Source organism: Pomacea canaliculata, linkage group LG10 (assembly GCF_003073045.1).
Source record: "Pomacea canaliculata isolate SZHN2017 linkage group LG10, ASM307304v1, whole genome shotgun sequence".
In the NCBI taxonomy this organism is placed as follows: Eukaryota; Metazoa; Mollusca; class Gastropoda; order Architaenioglossa; family Ampullariidae; genus Pomacea; species Pomacea canaliculata.
Window position 1 is genome coordinate 26078690 of NC_037599.1, and position 21343 is coordinate 26100032.

Consider the following 21343-nt stretch of genomic DNA (forward strand, 5'->3'; position numbering starts at 1 on the left):
GGCGTTTTAAGGTGATATTGACATGAATTTTAGTTTTGTACATTTAACCGGCATAAGGCTGGATCCAACATTTTTTTTCTAATTCTCTCTCTCAATTTTCAGCTACGTTGCTTGCTGCTTTTCCCCTTCTTGTTCCCCCCCCCCTCTCTCTCTCGACTTTGTCGTTACATCTTAGCAAGCTAAAAACAAAGATCCTGCTTCCGAGCAAAGAAGGTGTGCCATTACATCCACCCCTAGATTAGTTGATTAGTCTGTGTATTTTGTTCTGTTATGATGAAGTCAGAAGCCTCACCTGTGATTGTGTAACCTGAGCTGGCTGACATGACATAATCAACGGCTTTGAGTCGCCAGGCGACGGAGACATAACAAAACAACACAAAGTCTGGTGCTTTCGAACCTCTAGTGGCCTTGACCGCAATAATAATTCACGGTCAAGCTGCGTGACGAGCTCGTGCGAGGTTCCAGGTAGAGAACCGTCACAGGCTACACCGTTGACCGCCCACTGAGCTGGTCAAAAGCTTGCAAGGTGAAGGTGATATGTTATCTATCTGGAGGCAGAATTTCAAATGTCTATAGAGAGGGAGAGTAAAAATCTGTATTACACTTGAAGAGTCAGCTTTATATACACTATGTATTATTTTTCACTTTTGTGAAGCGCTAAAATATCGCCTTAGACATGAGTGAGTGATGACTGGGAGGGATACTCCCCATATGTACAAAGTAGTTGCTCACAGTTATGATGAAAAGCTAGTGTCAAAAAACCCGATGTAAGAATTAAATAATTATGTCTGTTGTCTAAACCTTTCTGAAAAGCTTGTACTCAAACGTTTACTAGCCCTGTTTCCGGACTTATTAGACCCTCTGCAATTTGCCTACAGACATAAACGTAGTGTAGAAGATGCTATTTTAAAACGAATTAACGGACATCTGTCTTCAAGACAATACAATGCCATTTGCTTGTTCAAAAACTAATTAGTATGAATGTTGATACCAGAACTTCTCTGAGGGTCTTAGACTATCTCACCAACAGACCTTAGTTTATACGAATGTCTAGTAGTATCATTTTGGTTACTTTGAACACCAACACTTGTATTTACCAATGGACTATATTTTCTCCTTTCTTGTTTTCCCTCCAAACGGCGGAGGAACAAAAACTCAGGATGGCATCACGCACCCTCTCTATTGTTGATCATGTGTTGACATGTGAGTTTTTACTTTTGTGGTCTGGTTGTAGGTACACGATGTCTGTCTGCAGAACCTATTGACACCGCAACTCATTCATCTCACATGCCATTTACTTGATCAACTTTACTGGTCATCATCTTCTACTAGCCTGAGGTGGGGGGGGGGAATTGGTGTTTTACGCCGTATCAGCAGCTAAGGCTATATTACGGCAAGCAGCCAGCCCTGTAAACAGATGCCACGTGCAGAGAAAGATCAGCGTGCCCGAGACGAGAAATGAACTCAGGGCAGCCAACCTTCACTGTATTGGTGACAGGCGCTAACAGCGCTAACCGTTGCGCCACCGGACCGCTACTAGACTGAGGTGACCTGGGGTCACCAACTATATGTACTGTTCCTGGAATAAATGTGTGTGTGTGTGTGCGACAAACTGCCAGAACAGTTATTTGTATTTTAGATGATTCAAGTCAAATACAATTGTCTTATTCCACATAAAAATTATTAAGAAATCCCCGTGAAAAGGTAAATAATTTTGACTTAATTTGATACCAACACAGGATTATGTTGTGGTGTCACAGCAGAAGTTGTACACAAATACAACTTTATTAACAAACTTAATCAGAAATCAAAATTTTAATTTTCTGGTTCATAAATATCTTTATTTGACTCGCCCTATGTACATACAAATATTTGAAGTGTAGCACAAAAAGTAATCACAATTATCCTAAAATTTACAAGTTTCTTAGTCACACAAAAATCATTATCCAAATTAACATAATAAATCTTTGTGATATATTATTAAGTGTAATGAGCTGTGGTAGGTCTCGTATGTACAAATTTAATGTACAGAATGCATATACTTAACCTTAACAGAAATACTTATTGTGCCATGAAATACAAAATTCCTTTGACACTTGAGAAAAATATGCACATCTGATTAGCTTTATGTTAAATGTCATTTCTCATGCAACAATTTTAGTTCACTTGTTTAGGAAAAATCAGCATCTTTCTATTCTTTTTATTTAATAAGAGTCAAATATTCAAATGTTAATAATTTCAGAAAATCAGTATTTGACTTTCTTATGAGAAGTAGGAGTATCTGTGTCATGATGGTCACAAGGAATGCGCTTTATTGGTAAGAAGTCTCCCTCTGTGGCCTGAAGAAGATTTTTAATGTTAGTCGTCAATATTTCGGTCTTGTCATTTGATGTCTGGGTGTCTACGAAGCAGAGTTTTTCCCTGCATTTTATTTTGTCAAGTTTACTCAGACTGTCATCTCCTGCGCTGCTCCTCTCGTCTGTAACAGTAACAACTATCAAGTGATGCTCAAGGCGCTCTCCGAAATACACTTCAAGTCCCTCAAAAAAGGAGAAATCTTCAGACGCCACCTGTGATTCCCTGACAAAAACCACAATGGCATGTGGACCAGGCTCCGAAGCCTCCAGCAGCGAGCTCATCTGCTTTTTAAAGCCACGGGTGGGGAGTAATTCCGGTGTATTGATGACCTTCATTAAACATAGAAAAAAGGCACATTTAAAATTTAAAAAATATAAAGACTGCTAAAAACATCCCCTAAGAGAAATAAAGGGAGGTAACTACGCTAACATCAAACCTAAAATTAACTCCCGTAGACCGCTTTTTAAAAAGTTTACTTCAAGCACCAATATTTAACATAAATTTGTTAGTAAAGGCTTAATAAAACTTTTGATTTATTGTTATGTTGTCTTAGACGTTTTGATGATATTCTTATTACGAAATTTATATTCGGGCATCGGGGGTAGGGTAGGTGGCGGACACAACGACCGAAGGAAATTTATGACAGGATCATGATCCATAAATTTGAAGTACTTTAAGCCAACAAAAAACACTTGTGGTTTTGTTTGTTTGTTTGTTTTGGATTATGCAACGACAATTGATATTTTTCCTTTTCCATGTATTGTGTGGATTTTTATTTAATTTATTTTTATTTAATTATGACGAAGTGTTTGACACATGCACATGCATTTTTATTCGTTTGCTGTCTGCTATGCGTATAGTTTTACTAGAGTGAAAGACTCATCTAGGCAAGTGTCATGATGAGGCCGAAGATTACATAATTTTACCTGTAACCACATTCCATCGACTTCAGTTATGTAGTTGGTTTTCTTTGGCATTGTTGTGCCTGCTTTGAACACATTTCTTCGTACAAGTGCATTGCCTCCTGAGATTTTCCCGCTTGCTGTGGATCCAAGGAGAAGGATTCTCTTCAAGTCACTAGGAAACTCTGTATAAGCAGACAAAGAACTTCGTAATGAATATTTTTTTGAAAATAATGTATTATTAATAGTGAAAAAACAGAGACAAAAACATAAAATATATATTTGGTTAATGGGAATGAATTTAGTAGATTTGTATCTCATTCTTTAAGTATAGAAGTTTTGAAACATGTACAATTTACAACCTTTGTGGCTATAAGAGGCATACCCTTGATATATCCTACCTAATAAAAGGATGCTCGCAACATTAAGCTACAATATTCTTTAATGAAAGAATTAGGTCTGATTTTTGTTTGTTATAAAGATGAAAGACGTTTTTGAAAATGCTTATCAGTACTTCCATTTTGAAGGACAAGCTGAGTATTTCATCTGGTATTAAATAGCTTTAAAAATTTGAGAGGAAATCAGTAATGATCAAAACTAGTATTCAAAGTAAAAAAAAAACCCGTACTGAAGTTGGGCACAAGGTTCATGAGATGAATAAGCTGCCGCTTTTTGTCCTCATCTTTATCCTGACTGCTGAACACGATGTAGCGTCCTTCAGCATCTGCCAGAACCGCCTTCAGCTCTTTGCAGATTGTTTTTAGTTCCTCTTCTATGTCCATATCTTGTCGATCACCAAAGGTGAAGGCCACTGTTAGCCTCTGCTTGACATATTCTTCTCCTAATACTTTCTTTATCTGCTCGTAGATTTGGTATTCCTCCGCGGTGTAGCGCAGGTCACACCGAATGGCCAGCAAAATGACATCAGGGTCACATGACTTCCACTTGCTAATTCTTTTATTAGCTTCCTCTTTGTCTATACGCAGATTGCTAACGTCAGGTGTATCAGTTACCTTACAAAAACAATGTATTTAAAAAAGTTAATTTAATTTTATATAATAATTTATTTAAATACAATAGTTAAAAACTTTCGACAGTACTATGCCTATTGCATATGAATATTATCCTAAAGCACACATTAAATCCACTCCCGCGTGTGTATATTTATTAAAGCATTTGTTTCTGTTCGCTCGTATAAATGGTTTACGTATTAAAAGACTAATGTTTACCTGATCTAATTTCATAAAATACACCCAAGAGTATTAATTCATGAGAGAGTTGTAAATGGTAAACTAACAAGTTTCCTTCTTTGTTATTTCCAAGCATTATGAATAATTTTTTAAAATTATATTTATCCACACATTAGAAATACGCTAATGTTTTTAAAGACTGTCGTGAATTATTAAAATTTAAAAAACTTTCTTAAATTATGAAAAATAATGCCATTTAAAATATAATTTTAACATTACCGCCATAATTTTCGTCTATGGTCTATTTTTTCTGGTTATTTGTATACTGATTAAATATTTAAACGCCATGATGTAGACATTCGTACTTTGATGGTCACACCAAATTTCTGAGCTGTCCTTTCCAGGTCCGTTTGTGCAGATGATACCAAACCTCGTGTAACGGGAAAGGTGTCTGTGTTCAAGATGGAGTTACCTACACTGCTTTTTCCATTTCCAGTCTTGCCAATTATTAACACTTTCAGTTCGCGCTCTGTAACAAATTACATTATCCGCTTTACTCAAGTCGCGAGTCAACAAACCCAAAGAAAACTTAAGAACCTCATCAGGGTGTTTGGAAAGATGTTGATCTTGAAAGAGTTTAGCACTTAAGAAATCATGTTTTGGGTGTGTCCATCTGAGAAAAGGCCTCGGTCACACCATTGTATGCTTATCCAACAGCACACCCATAATGCGCTTATTGTGGATTCTCTGGTTCCAGATATACAATTTCTTCATTCAGGTCAAAATCAACACATTCAAACACTATGCAAAAATAAAAGAGGAAACATACTAAGTACATTCTTCGTATGGCCATTTTGCATGAAAGTCTCTTCTTGCTTGTTAGCTTCAAGTGCGCAGTCCAAGAATCCGTCACAGGATCCAGACTCCTCTTCGCACTCCATACAATCCCCTTTTGAGTTTTCTGTTGACATTATTATAGAACAGGCTATATAGAAGATTATCACAGATAAAAAAAAAGCGAAAGGAAAGAAAAAGAATCCCAGAGAATATGTGAAGTGAGTCTTCTTACAAACAAAGAAAATTACTACCTTTATGTTTGTAATAAGGGTCTTTTGCTTATTCTGTGCAAACTTTATTGTTTATGATGTGTGTTGCATGTTTCTATCGTCAATAAATATTAAATGTATGCTTAAATTTACAATCATTTTGAAATATATGTTTGAGGCAGGAAGATTTACTTGAATTTTGTGCACGAGAATAAATAATATTCACATGAGCTGGTTTGATGAAGTGTTTGCTTTAAGGCGAAAAAGTTACCTACTCAGCTCGTCACAAATCTGGAAGACCTGGTGAAGGAGTGTTTCTTGTTCCCTGGCACCAATAAACACATGTCGTGTATCGGCTTCTCTCCAAATTTCTTCCAAACCTGAGTGTGTTCGCTTTTTGAAATCTTCTACACTCTCTTTCAGCTTGTCTTCACATGTTAAGAGCATTACCAGACGTCTGCGAGTAAATTCTGTCCCGCAGAGACGTTTGAACCTTCGGAACCGAAACACATCAGCGCCAAGATCGAGTGGTACACAGCGGATGGTCAGAAGGATGAGGTGAGGATCAGGACACATCTCCTGCCATTTTCTGACTTCTTTCCTCGCCGTCGCATCGTCTTTGAGCTCATGACTGCCAATGTCGGGTGTGTCTAGTACCTTTACATGCAACAAGTGTATTAATGACACATTACGAGGGAAGCTTTTCAATGAGTTTTTAGTTATAGTTTCTAGAGGTGCATTAAGTCGTGTTCAACTGTGGTTGAGTTAAAAAGACAAGAGAACAATAACTTATTTTATTTAGAAGAATTAATACTCATAATGGTAGTATTTTTGAGGCACCTTATCTATGGATGTTAATCCTGTTAAAGAAGTAGTGTTAATGGCGTCCATATAATAGATGTGGAGTGTTTGTTGCAAAATTATATCTAGCTTAAAAGTAGGTCTAGCTTAAAATTATGTCTAGCTTAAAATCGTGTCTTCTGCCTGTTTTAATGAGTAATGTCATTAAAAAGTGTTTACCTTTAGATGCTTGCCATATCTCGTGCTCTCTCCAATACTCGCTTCTTTTGTTTGGCTATCGAGTGTGACAGCACTTGACACCTGAAAGTGGTCCTTGCCGAGGAGAATATTACCTACTGTACTTTTCCCACTGCCGGAAGAACCAATGATAAGAACCCGGATTTCACCTTGACCTCGTGTCTGATTTAGATCAGGGTCATCGTCTTCTATAGATATCAAACGACCGGTTGGTACATAGTTGCCAGAAGAGGCTCCAGCTTCAGCCATCCTTTTTTTCGAGGCAAAGTGCGACAACCTATATTTGAAAATACACTTTGTCAGTTTTGTCATGTTTTATAGATAAACACACCAGCCTGGAATAAAAAGATGATGAATGAACTCCTTTACTTGTTGCAGCTAATTGTTTAATATTTGAATTTCTAATTATTTCTTTGGAAAGCTTACTTCCTTGTCTAGTGTACGATTCGGAGTGGTACGTATTTATGTAGAATACTTATACAAGAAACTTGCGAATGCAATATGTGTACGTGTCTTGCAATCATACACAAAGTCCAGGGAGATACGATGCCACAAAAATATACTTCTTATTTACAAAGATAAGTCACTATTGTGCAGGTATGAGAGAATTACACAGAGTGCTCTTTTTGAAAACCTTACAATAAACAACTGCAAGCGATGGAAGAGGTAGACACAAGGTGAACTGTGCTGAAAACATCCAAAGTGGACGAGCCTCTCATTTTGGAACATTGCAGAGAAAATTGGGAATATTTTATTGTAATATTATTGTGTGACCACTCTTAAACAATGATCATGATGATGATTATGCTACTACATATCATCATACTTATCAGTAGGATCAAACATTTACATTCCTAAAAGGGCCTAGGCCGTTGCATCATGTCCTAAGGACAAGTCAGAACTGCGACTTAGTAAGGAGCCAACTTCGCCATCAAACAACAACAATTATCGTCAATAACACTTTCTAGGGTCACACCGGAAATATAAAGAAGTGATGTCAGCTTACCTGTTCTATCACCACTTGTTTTCTGGAAATCTGAACAATTGTCCCGAAACTTTTGCGGTAAGTTGCTGCGAAGAGCACTTGATGTTGACGTTCGCTTGCACTACCTTTAACCTGGCGGCGCGAGCGTGAAGTGTTGTAGGCGGGGCTTGTGGGGATGACAGACAGCGTCACTCATACCCGCTGTTACAACAGCCACGCTGGTTTCAATAAAACTGTAGATTGTAGCTGCATCTGTACACGTGTTCGTGCGTGCGTGGTGTGTGTGTTAAAGTTGTATTTACCAGAAACTGCAAGAGATTAGGACATTATTCATTTTCAAGAAACTGGGTCGAAACGGTTCAAAAGCCGTGCTCTGACCTTCAGCCCTTACTGCAGACTGAATGTAGAAGAGTGTTTCTACCTTCGTTCCATTCCCATGTCTGTAGTGTGCTAGTGTGCTACCCTTACATTGTCAGAGTCCACCTACATTCCAGTCGCTTACCAGAGACTTACCGATTCAGAGAAGAGGCGGGAGGAGGGATAAGCAGCACTGTAAGTTGTTATTTGTTTACATGTGAAGCAGGGTCGTGTTTGGGAGGACTACCTGGACATGTGCATGGAGGGTTCTACCTGACCTGTCTACACATCAGTTGAGAGGTACTTGCTTTATACTTCAAGTGTAGCGGGGGTTGGAGTGTTATGGGAGGGCTGCGTTGCGTCCCCACGCAAGACAAGGAAAACTTCTGTACAATTCATTTTCTTTATGATCAGTAGGGTCTCGATTCGTTATCTTCACTATTTTAATAACTTTTATTACACTGTGCCTTAAAACAATTCATTTATAAATGTCTTGAACTATCGTAAACTATTTATATTATTTGCCAAAAAGTTAGCAGTGCATTGCGTTCTATTTATATTTTCAGTTTCAAATTTCTGAAGAATGTCACTCTCCAAACTGTCATCCACTGTTAAAGGTAGGTAATATCACACATATGGTAGGTGATATCACACATATGGTGTTATACATTACTTGCTTAATAACAGTACAGGGCCATATGTCTGCTTTGTTAAAGCATTACAAAACTGGTAAATGAAAAGCAGTGTGTAAAGTATCGAAAGAGTTTGTCTTAGAAAATTGCTTTATTTTTTTGTTAATTTTTAGGAGTAGCTGCAATCAAGCAAGAAAATTTTAACACAATACATTTAATTTATTTTAAACCTGGTTGCACTTGTCATAAATGTAGCAAATTGTTCTTATGGTTTTTTTTCATTCAACAAGTCATGCAAGTATAGATGTATGTATCCCTTGCTACCCTTGTCAACTAAAACTAGAAGAATCACTAGTCTTTTAACATATATGCTTTATTCCTTTGAAGTGTTTATCATTGGGAAAACTGGAAACGGAAAAAGTTTGCTAGGAAACTCTATTCTGGGAAGAGAAGAGTTTCTGGTAGCAAGAAGCATGAGATCAACGACCGTTCGTCTTGGCAAGGCGGTTGGCTTTGTAAATGGACAACAGATTATGGTAAATTGGTAATTTTGGGTTATAGTCTTTGTTGTATTACATGTCATCCGCACCAACCAGGTAAACGAATATAAAATATACTCTGCATGAACTATGTACCTCCATTCAGTTTGAGATATAAGCTACTATTCTCACGCGCAAACTCCGGACATGAGGAATGCACAGTTATCTAATGAACAAAATTTTATCATCGCTTTTCCATCTTTTATAACTTCAAAAACATTTATGCGATAGTTTATACTCAATACCTACACTCAGTAGCCATTTGAAACAAAATACTGCGATCTTGTAGGCACTTAGAGCAAATCACCAAATTTGAAAAACAACTTGTCTGTTATTTCTTAAATATTTCCTAAATTATATGCAAATGTAAAGGCCTATGCCTTAATCTCATATTTCACACAGATACTGGACACCCCGGATCCAGTTAACTTAAACCTCAGTGATACAGAAATCAAAAATGAGGTCACTCGGTGGAAGTCAGCGGTTGAAGGTCCCTACGCCATCTTGCTGGCGGTGAGGTGTGACGTGCGCTACACGGCGGAAGAATACGACATCTACATGAAAATCAAGAGAGCATGGGGAGACAACGCATTCACTAACCGCCTGGTGGTGGTCTTCACGTTTGGAGACAGACAGGACAGAGACATTCACGAGGAGCTGAAGACAGTTTGCTGGGAACTGCGCAATGTCCTGGCTGATGCTGGGAACTGCTATGTCCTCTTTAACAATATGGTAAGTTATTGGTCCTTAAGTGGTGTTCCTATGGATATGATATTTATAGTCATATTTATCAAGAAAAGAATCTTATTATATATTATAATCGTAAAACTTCATTGACGAGACTCTTTAAAGTTTGTCTATTAGGGAACAAGTACACGATATCAAAACTTATTCCCCCCTATCCTTACACAAGCCTTTCACAACCTGTCTATGTTATTACATTTTCTAAACGTTCAGGCTAATTAAAGTTCAAGTAAGCAAAACCTCACAAAACAAATCACGAATTTTCAACATGACGGTTTACAAACGACAATCCAATCTCTCCATTTCATATTATTGTAAAACTAATTACTAGTTACCACAGAATTGCAACCCTATCAGCTTTCTTTGGGTATTCTTCTGATGGAAAATATTGCCGCATTGAAAATTTATACACGTGTGTGTGTGTGTGCTGTTTGTTTTTTAATTCAGGCCCGAGGAAGTGAGATGGCGGCGCAAGTAGGACAGTTGTTGAATGTCATTCACCGTCTTGATATGAAATCTGCAGTTTCTCCAATTACTCAAGACAAGGTGCTCATTTTGTTTGTCCTGGTTGTTATTTTCATGACAGTGGTTGTGTATCTTACCCTAAGATAGTTTGACTAAACAGTCATCTATATGCTTAAGGCTATTGCATCATGTAGTATTTCTAGGCTAATCCTTTTGACTACATTAGTTGTAGGAGAAAATACCTTCTGCAAAATCGAAGCCTGTTAAAAATAATAACATCTAGAAATACTTCTGTTGATTTAAGAGATTTTAAAATAAGTGACTTTTCTGGAACAGAATAGACTAATGCAATTTCGACGTGAAAGTATGAAATAAAAAACTACTCTTGTCGTTGGCGATAAGACTTCATTATTATGGAGTCTTCGTGTGGTTCATACTTTGTCTTAGGAGTAAAATCTCGCGGGCTTAGGTCTTGCCGAGATTAGTGAAAAAAATCCCCATACCCTCACAGCACTGAATGAAACAGTTAAATACTGGGAAGGGAGAGAAATTATGTGCTCCCCCTTCTAACTGCTGTGACTTACCTCTGGTTAACATCTTACTGATCTTGTTGGCGCAGATGCTGGGACATTAAAATTTTAATTTTACATCAGCTCGAATAGTATTATTCAACTTGCCTGTAATGCTTTGATGTTTACCTGATTTTTTTTATATCGACATCCTCGAACCCTAATGTATAATCTATCATTTTTTTATCGTTTTTATATATACATGGTAAATAATTTGAAATAAACACGTATTTAGTAAAATGTGTTGTTCTGACTTTTATTAAATGGGGTTGTAATCTTTTTTTAAAATCTGTGTATGCTTTTGTGGTATATATTTTTATAGCAGTAATAAAATTAGTAGACTAAAGTTCGACTTGATACTGGTGTGTACTGTAGTGTACATGAGGGGTACACGGGGTGGGTTATAGGCTTTAGTGGCCTTTAACAAGATAACCACCGCGACACAACACTCAACCCATAAATTTAATTATTGCAGCCCAGATAAATGTGGAGAGATACTGTACATTGTATTAGTCGGAATAGGCATGCATGCATAGACATGACCCTTCTTAAATGAATGGTGAAAGGGAAAAATATTTTCTGGTCTGCATCAAAGATAACAAAATGAACAATACATAGAGGAAAGAAATCTTGGAAAACAAACCAGAGATGTTAACAACTTTATTACCTGTCCTAAACTGAGAAAGAAAGTTAGATGAGCAAATATTAATATTCTGCTTAAACCAAATTTATATTTTAATTACAGCAATAAAAAACCAATCAAAGAACTTAACAAAAAGTTTTATTTACAATGTAAATGCAAAGCACAATTACAAGACACTAATCTAAGATTTAGACAAAATCGTAAACTACAAGCATTAACGAAATTCTGCGTGATTCAATAAGCGAACAAAGATACATGATGATGAGTACATTTGCAAAACTTGTGGACAACTGGCAATGTTTGATAGCCTTTCATTATTTATTTGCTTTTGCTACTAATCGAGACTTGCAGTGAGCACTTGGCATTCACTCCGATGAGGAGATTGCTGGGGAAACAGTATGTGAACAATGAAATGCGGACATGTTATTTCATGAAATATGTAAACCACGAGAAAGCAATATGAGATTAAAGAGTATAATAGTGAGAGTGAGAGCGGTAGGATAATGGTCCAACACCAGACTGTCGTGGTAAGGCTCTTATATACGTTGGGAGAACAAAGACAATATTCGTATGATTATTGCAAGTGCTGGCCTAAGAAATTAATCTCGATTGATAAGTACAAATAGTCTTGGTATGGGCAGACCGAGTTGTTTCCTACCTGTGCTTACCATTATGCTCAGGTAAACTGCGTCGATTCTAACGAGTTGCCGGTATTTTAAAGATAAGAGGTAAGACATTATATTACACGATTCTGTAAAAAATTGCTTTAACTGTACAAGTTCGAAAAGTAGTTTGTTAAAAACAGAAAGTAGATTTTACAATACAGAAAATATAAGGCATCACAAAAATGTGTTGTTTTCCAAAGTTTCGGCTTTAAACTAAAATATATCCAAATTCTCGTGAAATAGTTCACCTGTTAAACTTAAAAGATCATTGAAAATCATGCTGTTCTTAACTTAATTTCTAATTCAACATTTCTTCTATCTCTCTCTCTCTACTTAGAGTCCTGTGTCAGAAACCACTTGTTGGATTGTAATTAATTATACGTGCTTTCTTAAATGAGAACAGAAATGTACTGGCTCATTTTGTGGCAAGTTCTTGACTCAGAATTAATTTGTTTTGTCTTCTTCTAAACAGTGGCTGAGTAAGACATGAAAGAAGATGATAGCTGCATTTGATTACATAACAGAGCACTTCGGTACCAGCATACTTCCGACAACTGGAAGGATAAATCTTGTCCCTATATCTTTGAGAGTTTCAAAGAAGCTAGGTTCTTCTTTTTCTTCAACAATAGCTTGCCGTGTGTCTTTGACTGCCTCATCCCTCGTCATACTCCCAGCTCTTTGACGGCGAAGGATGGCTGCAAGTACACTTTGGTGGTAAGTGTCGACCATCTCATTGGTGAAGTATCTCCCATGGTTTCTCTGAACCAAGTCCTACAGGACACAAATTAAAGTACATATTCTGAGTTTTAAACAAGTTTGATAGAACCTTTATAATAATGTTTTACACTGGAAAAATGTCGGCTATTTTGCTCAGAAATTCATACAAAAAAAGGACAGAGAAACTCAACATTTCTGTATGTTTATACGTAAATGTTTGCCACCCCCGCCCATTAGTTTATTTTGGCTGAAAAATGTTACTAATCTTATCATTACCTAATATTACTGATCAATTCTTGAAGTTTCGAAACATTCTTCTTTCTTAAACTTTATGGTATTCACATTTTGAGATATACTGATCAGTAAGCGGTAATCAGTAAAGCTACAGTGAACATCCGCTTCTAATGCTGTGAGAAGGAGATATTGTTTATCATTCACTTCTTGGCATAAATTTCAGACAAACGACAGCAGGGTGTAAAAACTGATAAACTTTCTCTTCTTGTATGTGATATACAGTATTTGAAAGTAGTGAAATTGATTTTTAGAATCTAAACAGTAAATTCTACCTTTTCCTTTAAAACTATGACTATGACATTAAAGAAAAAATTTAGAGGAAAGAACAAATACAACAAAAATATTCCGATATTTACACATTCATATACCAGATAAGGATTGACAATTTAATTTCATTTTATAAAAGTGGTGTGTGTGTGTGTGCGTGACAGAGAGAGGGAAAAAACAATTAGTTTTGTGGAATAGGATAATTAAAAATACAAGGTATTAAAAATACTCACATAAGCCATGTTTAAGACAACATTTGCATATTTCTTCCTCACTTCAAATGAACCAGTGTTGTCTACAACACAAAAGCGGTTGTACGCGTCACACAAAACTTCCTTGAGATCTTCAGATGCTTCCCCAATTTGGATTTTCAGAGCATCCAGCATTTTCTCTGTGGAAAGAGAGAGTTGTGTCCGTATAAGAATGCTTTCCTTTTGAATGGGGTCAAGAAGAAATACTTGAATCATTTCTGACTAAGCAAGAAAAGAAATAACACATACACGTTTTTGCTTACATTATAGATATAAGAAATACTATACAAAAATACAGTTTCATGACTGTCAAGACTGCCTTCAATGTAATAATTGTATTTACTTAAATTTCCACTTGTTCTCGAGATACAAATATACACTAAAAGAAGTTTTTACCTCTTTCTCTTCTGCATTTGTTGGTGCATAGCATTTGATGATGGTGGTCTTCCTTTGACATTGAACCTTGCTGACATGAGCCGCGGTGAGACTGGTTCCCAGGCATTCAGTGCCTGCGTTGCCTATGTTGACATCAGCAGTTCTACTCCCTGGGTATGATCGTGGTCCAGGTCTTTGTGGCCTGAGTAAATAATGGTTTCTCCTGATGTTAGTCTGGTCTGGCAACTTCCATTCCTTCTGGTTTAGCGTAACCCGAGAACCCCGATGTTGTATTTTCTCATTTCTCTTGCCACTTGAGCTGACTTGCCACTTTCATAGAGGGTTCTGATGTTCCAGGTCCCTATCCTGGTCCCTATCCTTGGTCGTCAAAAGATGAGCCAGCAAGCTGGCTTCCCTAAGGCTTTCACTAGCATACGTCAGAAGCTCTTCTAGAGAGGAATCTTCCCGAGAAGGCCCTTGTGATATTGTTGTGGTTTCTGTAACATCTTTTTTTTTACATGAGTGGCTTGTTAGCCCAAAGAAACCCCCCAACCTGGAGGGCCAGGGTGCAACATTTTAGTCTGGCCTCTTCCTTGACAGACCTGTTCCGCTTGGTTACACCTGCCAGGAGCACAATAATCCTGCCTGTGGATCAACAAGGTGCACAAGCCACCACACCACTACAAGTTGCACCAACTGGTGGTGGAATATATTCTATAATTGTGTTTTGCCACCGAAAGTTGGGTGTTGCTTCAAATGTGCAAAAGATCTTTAACTGAAGTTCAGACTAGCGATTAGGTAAACATTTTTGCAATCTGTGTAAATTTAAGAATGTGTTATGAAGTTCGTATTTGATTGTTGACACACATGCTCACCAAAAGGAACTTGAAGATCATCTCCTCCTGTAAAAACCATCATGAGATGATGACGAACACTTTGTCCAAACAAATTCTGAAGAGTCTTAATAGCTCCATATTCCTCCTGTTTCAGAAATAATTTTGATAGAACTGTAAAATAGTAGCGGCAACGATTGAACTTTCTTCTCTTTTGTACGTTATCCTGTATCCATAAATGTTGACGAAAAAATATTGAGTTAATACAGCTTCTGTGTCTTTTGTTCAAACATAAGTTAACTGAAAGATGCCAACTCAGAAATGGCTGTTTTCAGTCAAAACCGCTAAATGATCTACAATTTATATTGACTACCTTGCATATATCATTAATTATGACATCAACAATGTCATGTTAGAATAATTGTAATAAGCATATCTATGATTACCTCAGTGAAGCGACGATCACATCGAAGAACGATGATCACAACATGAGGGCCTGGACAGGCTACAGCTACGCTCTTGCCAACTTCAACCAGAACTTCTTCTTCTTCGCGGTGAGTGTCACACACCCCAGGTGTGTCTGTCACCTTTTTTACAGTAAAAACTAATGATAGGTATCAGCCGTGATGGTCTAAGCAGGCAGTATTAGGAGTCAGAAAAAAAGTCGCACTCAAATTAGGGTTCTTTTTACCTATTTTAAAAAATTGCAATGAAATAAAAAAAAATGTTTTTAAATAGAAAAGTAGCACTGATGTTGATAAAAAGTTCTTAAAATTAGTAAATAATTAAACAGTTTTGAATAAAAAATGAGCTTTAACAGATAACATTCATTTCTATTTAGTTTAATAAACTGCCCATAGTTTTTTTTTCTGAATACTTATTTAAGTACTCACACTTAACTTTATCCCTTCCACTAATGCTTCCGCCCATTGACAGATTTTCGTGTCAGAGGTCAGCCCTCGTCTACTCTTAAAGGCTTCACGACCGAGAAGAGTATTTCCGAGAGCACTTTTCCCACTTCCAGTCTTACCCAGCAGCACAACGCGCAGCTCCTCCATCCTAGTAACAAAAATACCTCAAACAGTTTACTGTAATTTTCTCAGTTACAACTACAATCAAGTCAAAGCCATGAGAAAGAATTTACTTTACAACTTGTTTAATACTTTAATGAAACATGATTAAATTTTAATATACTCATATAATGAGACCGATGTAGAATAAAATTTACATTTTACCTTCAATTTTTCCTGTTTATTGACTGATGTAGCGTTAACCTTAGAAGAAGCTAGTATTACATCTGATTCGCTAGCTACATCGTAAACAGAGTTTTTCTTTCCGTAAATACCGAGGCGGAGTCTCCGGATTTTAACGGGTGCATCATGACCTCCTTTGACCTCGGCTCTGCATTTCAAGGTACGCCCAGAAAATGCATGTGTGACTTCAAACTTTTCACTTGCGATCTAGTCCTATAATGGGTGGGGATTATATGGGTGTGGCTGCAAACCTGTTGGCTTCTGACACAAGAAGTGCAACAAAAAAAAAAGCTATTAAAATTATTACACATTATATGTGATGCTTCCTGATATTCTTAATTTATTCGTAAGGCTTTGTGCTTATACTATATACTTACCATACAGAAAATAGTGTTGTTGAAAATATTCAATACTCATATATTAAAATAGATCGTCATACTTTAGATGCAGAGGCTGTCAGAAGAACTGACAGATTTGTACATTTGTACTTCCCTCCGCTACACTTTTTGTACTTACTATATATACAGCGAGATTGAAATATACGTTCGCTGAGTTTTATACAAACATCTGGAGTCTTTAAAATTATGTTGATTTTATTTGTTTGTTTTATTGCAATGCTTGTGTTGAATAAAATAGACTTCAAACAACATTTTATGTGATAAAGACACTGACCTGACGAGGTATAACAAGAGATCTTACAGAATAAATTTAAAATAAGGGGGCGCTACTCTGTGGCTTGACCCCGGCTCACAATCATTCTCTACGTTTTTTGACGTGTTTGAATTCTACGGGAATTTCGCTTACTCAAGCTTGTGCATGAATGGTTATAAGTGTTACTTCAATACGTCTGACTGTGAGGAGCACCGTATTGCTGCGTGTGAGTGTCCCTGTACGGGATAAATTTCTTTTACCAATACCGCGTCCATTTTGTGACCGTTGGTTAGATCTATAGATAGTCAGAAACGGACTGAAACGGACTACAGGTGCGGCCAATCGGGACTATCTGGCTGATAACACTCCCTTCAGTGACTGAGTATCGTCCCTACCAGGTAGATCTATTACAATCCCAACCCAAAACATTATTATTAATACCTAGTTGAATCGGTGATAGATCTGCCATGATCGTGCTATGAGCAGTGTAGTCTATGCGTGTGTGTGTGCCTGTACGGCAGACTTTCACACTTCCATGTGTTAGAGTAGCGCTGTCTTCATGCTGATCTACAGTCGGGACTTTCTGCTATCGCTGAGGCAGAAGGCCACACAGGCCCCTGTTGTGAATTTCAGTGACATTCCGACACAGGGCGGGCAAAGAAAAAAGAAACTGAGAGGATCTAGAGGAGGAGTCAGACACAGACTGAAGAGGAGAGGGTGCCGACATCCACTGCCAGCCATCACCCTGTCGAATGTGCGCTCTCTCCACAACAACAGGACGAGCTGTCTGCGCTCATTAAATTCGATGGAGACTACGACGTTGTGACCTCTTCTGTTTCACTGAAACATGGCTAACAGAGGAGGAGACATTCGGACTTGAAGGATACACAACGATTCGATTTGACAGGAATGCACAAGCGACAACAAGCATGTAGGGGAGGCTTGTGTATGCTTGCAAATGAGAAATGGGCACGAACTACACAGTACGAGAAAGACTAGTACCCCATTATGAGAATACTGACAGTGTCCTTCAGGCCGCATTATTTACCTCGTGAATTCGGCCAAATCACTGTGGTCCTCGTCTATGTGCCCGGCCCAGACTTCAAACCTTGCAGCTGAGCACATTGCAGACACATATATCGAGCGGACAACAAGATCAGTTGATCAGCCTGTGTTTTGCTCGGTGACTTCAACCGCTGTGATGTCTGTAAGCTGCTCCCTGTCTCCATCAATACGTCACGTGTCCCACCCGCCTCGACAGAACGTAGACAGGTGTTTCGGTAATGTGCCGCCGCTTATGTTTCCAAGTGCCGGCCGCCGCTGGGCAGATCGGACCACAACATTGTTCATCTGCTACCCACATACAGACAGCTCCTTAAACGTGAAAAGCCGACAACACTATGTATTAGGACCTGGACAAATGAAGCAACTGAGCTGCTCAGAGACTGCCTAGAGGTCACTGACTGGATCTGTTCTTCACTACCTGTGGAGACGACCTGGACTGTCTGGCAGACACAATCACCTCTTACATCACCTTCTGTGAAGAGTCTGTCATCCCTACCAAGCAGATCTGCAGCTATCCAAATAACAACCATGGCTACGTAAAGGACTGAAGCACTGTCTCAATGAAAAGAAGATAGCTTTTATGCAAGAGAACAAACAGAAAGTGAAAGAAAAGGAGAAGGAGTTCAGGGCAAAGGCAAGAACGGCTAGGGTGGAATACAGAAAGAAGGTGGAAAGCAATTAATTGAGGGCACGCAAGAGATGCTTGGAAGGGCCTGGACACCATGATGGGTAGAGAACGCAAGACACAAAGAGTAAAGTGATGACCCAGTGTCATTTGTTAATGAGCTCAACACTTCTACGCGCGGTTTGATGTGAGAGACTTCAGCAATGAAGCAGAAAATATCTGTTCTTCACTGTCGGCAGCCACTGTCACCATCTGTGAGGGAGATGTTTTCAGAATTCTCTCTCATGTGAACCCGACGTAAAGCCCTGGACCTGACCACGTGAGAGGCAAAATACTCAAGAGTGTGCTAGTCAGCTGAGTGTGTTTTTACCAGACTTTTTCAGCTCTCCCTTGACTCTCATAGTGTCCCCCGCGTTGGAGAACATCCACAATAATACCAGTGCCAAAGAAGCCTCATGCTACCAACTTGAAAGACTTTCGACCTGTGGCTCTCACGTCTGTTGTGGCCAAATGTTTAGAGAGAGTTGTGGGAAGATTGTTAATCCCCACCATGGCTGATCGCTGGATCCTTTGCAGTTTGCCTACAAGCCACGCAGGGGGGTGTTGATGCAACTCTCACGCTTTTAAATACTATCCTACAACACTTGGACACTTCTGGCACCTATGTGGTCTGTTCATGGACTTTTCCAGCGCCTTCAACACGGTCCAGCCACACCTTCTTGTACAGCGCCTACTAGACCTGGATGTCAACACTGGCCTAGTTTATATGGATCAGATCATTCCTGAAGGACCGACCACAAGAGGGTGGGTTTCAGAGTTCCACCGACAGGTACTAATAGGGTCCAGCAGCTCGTCTGACGGAGTTTATTTGTCAGTGGATGGAATGATTCTGTCAGATGAGCAGATCCTCAACACGGGTACCCCTCAGGGATTGTGCTTTCCCCCATCCTGTTCTCTGTATATACAAATGGGATTAGTATTAACAGTGCTATTCTCAAACTTGTTAAATATGCAAGATGACATTGGCCCTTGTGGGCTGCCTGAAAGACGAGCAGTCCCTGTCACAGTACCTGGCCTGTGTGGGGAGCTGGAGGAGTGGTTGACCGCAGCTTTCTGGATCTGAACGTTGACAAAACGGAGGAGATGCCTTTGGAAGAGCCTACGAAGGAAGAGATGGCACAACCCCTCTCTCCCCACCACTCCAAATCAAGGGACAGCAGGTGCAGAGGGCTGCTGTTTAGGTACCTTGGTACAGTGATCGACGGAAAGCTCTCATTTAGTGATCACGTGAACCAAGTGTACAAAAAGGCCAGCAACGGCTGTACCTTCTGAGGAGACTTCGCAGCTTCGACGTCAGCTTGGGGTGCTGGAGACTGTGTACAGGTCTCTTGTTGAGAGCATCCTCTCATTCAACATCGCTGCCTGGTATGGTCATCTACTAGTCAAAGACAAGGCAAGGCTGCCAGAATCATCCACCAGGCAAATAAAATTATTGGTCAAGCACAGCTGCACTTTCTGACTTGTACTTCATGCAGTCAGAAGGATGGCACATAACATCATTTCGGACCTGAAACACCCTCTCCACACTAGCTTCCAGCTGTTGCCCTCAGGCAGGCGCTATAAGGTACCACGCATAAGGAAGCTGCCTACCGAGAGGTCTTCGTGCCAGCAGCCATCACCATCCTAAATAAAGGCACAAGGACTCAGGAGGATCAAACAGAGACTGAAGAAGAGTGAGTGCTGACATCTATTGTCAGCCATCACCTCGTGTGTCATTCTTGTCAATGACATTTTCTGGACGCAGCCGCGGTAAAGTTGAAAGAAAAATGAACAATTAGCAAAATAAACAACTGATCAATGCGTACGTGTCATCTACGGTGTCACCGATCACCGCAACTAAAAATATATCCATGGTATTCATATTGCCATGGCATAGCGTCGCACGAAACTGTTTCATCCTACACTTTGTGCGAGTTTGTTGCCTGTCTCGCGGTAAGTCGCTGCGATCTGCGCGGTTCGGACACGATAGGGACTGTCATTTCTGGTACTGTCATCTGACACCACAGACACTGTTACTTCTGGCACACAGGCATTGTCACAAGAGTTCTGTGGTGATGGTTTGGAAGAGTAGCATACCACCCTGGCGTTTCCTCTTCACTGTCGTCATCCTGAAGGTATGGCGCCTCCCGCAGTTGAATGTCCTTTATCTTGGAGTTATACCAAATGATCGTCTAGGTACACAAGAAGGACTGAAATTAAACAGTTCGCATGGTGGTCTGCATTAACCTCTGGAAAGTGGCTGGTGTGGACGTCAGACCCATTGGCATCCTGGAACGGGCGTGTTGCCAGCGGCCCTAGCCAGTCCTTTTGTTGACAATGTCTTCTCAAGATGAGCTTCATGCACGGCTGCCTGTACTGCCTGCGCCACATCTGCGGTAGAGTCCATTATCCGATCAAGGACGTTCTTCCTAGTAGAAGCGACACGCGCCTCCTGCGCTCACTTGTGACCACATCGACCAGGTCCTTGACCACCAGGATAGGAACGTCCTCAGACGCTGGCCGTAAACATGTCCACCACCGCCACTCCTGAGTTTGTTTTAGCTGTAAGTCCTGTATGTGCCCTCGTGCCCACTCGTCAGTGACCGTCGTTTACCTCACTGCCGGTGTCGAGCAACGCCATCACTCAACTGCCATAAATGACAACCTCCGCCGTCGGACATTTCCAGTCAGGCCAGCTACACTTTATTTCCCTGTCATCCTGTTACGGACGACGGGGGCAGGTCACTTTCCCTGACCGGTCGGGCTGCAGTCCTCCGAGATGGTGTCAATCGCCGCCACTTCGACGCTCTGCGCCGCCTTCTACCTCGCCTGCTTAAATT

At 39.5% G+C, this 21343-nt stretch overlaps 4 protein-coding genes across 4 annotated transcripts in view; 2 read left to right on the forward strand and 2 right to left on the reverse strand.

Moving 5' to 3' along the window:
* Window positions 1–1819: 1819 nt before the first annotated feature.
* On the reverse strand, window positions 1820–6396 carry LOC112574369 (GTPase IMAP family member 8-like). Its single transcript, XM_025255395.1, has 6 exons — window positions 5772–6396; window positions 5280–5411; window positions 4816–4979; window positions 3889–4273; window positions 3285–3445; window positions 1820–2687 (listed from the first exon to the last, which is right to left on the reverse strand). Exons 1-6 carry the CDS (start codon window positions 6070–6072, stop codon window positions 2247–2249), a joined length of 1584 nt encoding a protein of 527 aa, XP_025111180.1. The 5' UTR covers window positions 6073–6396; the 3' UTR covers window positions 1820–2246.
* A 1395-nt stretch (window positions 6397–7791) lies between these two features.
* The window catches only part of LOC112574371 (GTPase IMAP family member 4-like), a 46852-nt gene continuing 33300 nt past the window's right edge, over window positions 7792–21343 (forward strand). The window contains exon 1 of the mRNA XM_025255399.1: window positions 7792–8176. The gene's annotated coding sequence lies outside the window, so the exon portion shown is untranslated. The remainder of the gene's footprint in view (window positions 8177–21343) is intronic.
* LOC112574519 (GTPase IMAP family member 4-like) lies at window positions 8460–10403 on the forward strand. Its single transcript, XM_025255646.1, has 4 exons — window positions 8460–8493; window positions 8896–9044; window positions 9450–9779; window positions 10239–10403. The coding sequence occupies exons 1-4, from the start codon at window positions 8460–8462 to the stop codon at window positions 10401–10403; spliced, it is 678 nt and encodes a 225-aa protein (XP_025111431.1).
* On the reverse strand, window positions 11556–16220 carry LOC112574370 (GTPase IMAP family member 4-like). The gene is made up of 6 exons (XM_025255397.1): window positions 16106–16220; window positions 15764–15929; window positions 15317–15457; window positions 14913–15018; window positions 13645–13802; window positions 11556–12904 (listed from the first exon to the last, which is right to left on the reverse strand). The coding sequence occupies exons 2-6, from the start codon at window positions 15926–15928 to the stop codon at window positions 12647–12649; spliced, it is 828 nt and encodes a 275-aa protein (XP_025111182.1). The 5' UTR covers window position 15929; window positions 16106–16220; the 3' UTR covers window positions 11556–12646.

Bases quoted from the DNA above. Each gene is read 5' to 3' on its own strand.
- LOC112574369 (XM_025255395.1), bottom strand. From the start codon at position 6,072: ATGTGTCCTGATCCTCACCTCATCCTTCTGACCATCCGCTGTGTACCA. The intron at 3,446-3,888 runs GTACGGGTTTTT...CTGCTTATACAG, and splicing joins GAACCTTGTGCCCAACTTCA to AGTTTCCTAGTGACTTGAAG. The intron at 2,688-3,284 runs GTAAAATTATGT...TGTTTAATGAAG, and splicing joins TCGATGGAATGTGGTTACAG to GTCATCAATACACCGGAATT.
- LOC112574519 (XM_025255646.1), top strand. From the start codon at position 8,460: ATGTCACTCTCCAAACTGTCATCCACTGTTAAAG. The intron at 8,494-8,895 runs GTAGGTAATATC...ATTCCTTTGAAG, and splicing joins ACTGTCATCCACTGTTAAAG to TGTTTATCATTGGGAAAACT. The intron at 9,780-10,238 runs GTAAGTTATTGG...TTTTTAATTCAG, and splicing joins ATGTCCTCTTTAACAATATG to GCCCGAGGAAGTGAGATGGC.
- LOC112574370 (XM_025255397.1), bottom strand. From the start codon at position 15,928: ATGGAGGAGCTGCGCGTTGTGCTGCTGGGTAAGACTGGAAGTGGGAAA. The intron at 15,458-15,763 runs GTGAGTACTTAA...ACTGTAAAAAAG, and splicing joins TGGAAGGGATAAAGTTAAGT to GTGACAGACACACCTGGGGT. The intron at 15,019-15,316 runs GTAATCATAGAT...TTTCTGAAACAG, and splicing joins GTGATCGTCGCTTCACTGAG to GAGGAATATGGAGCTATTAA.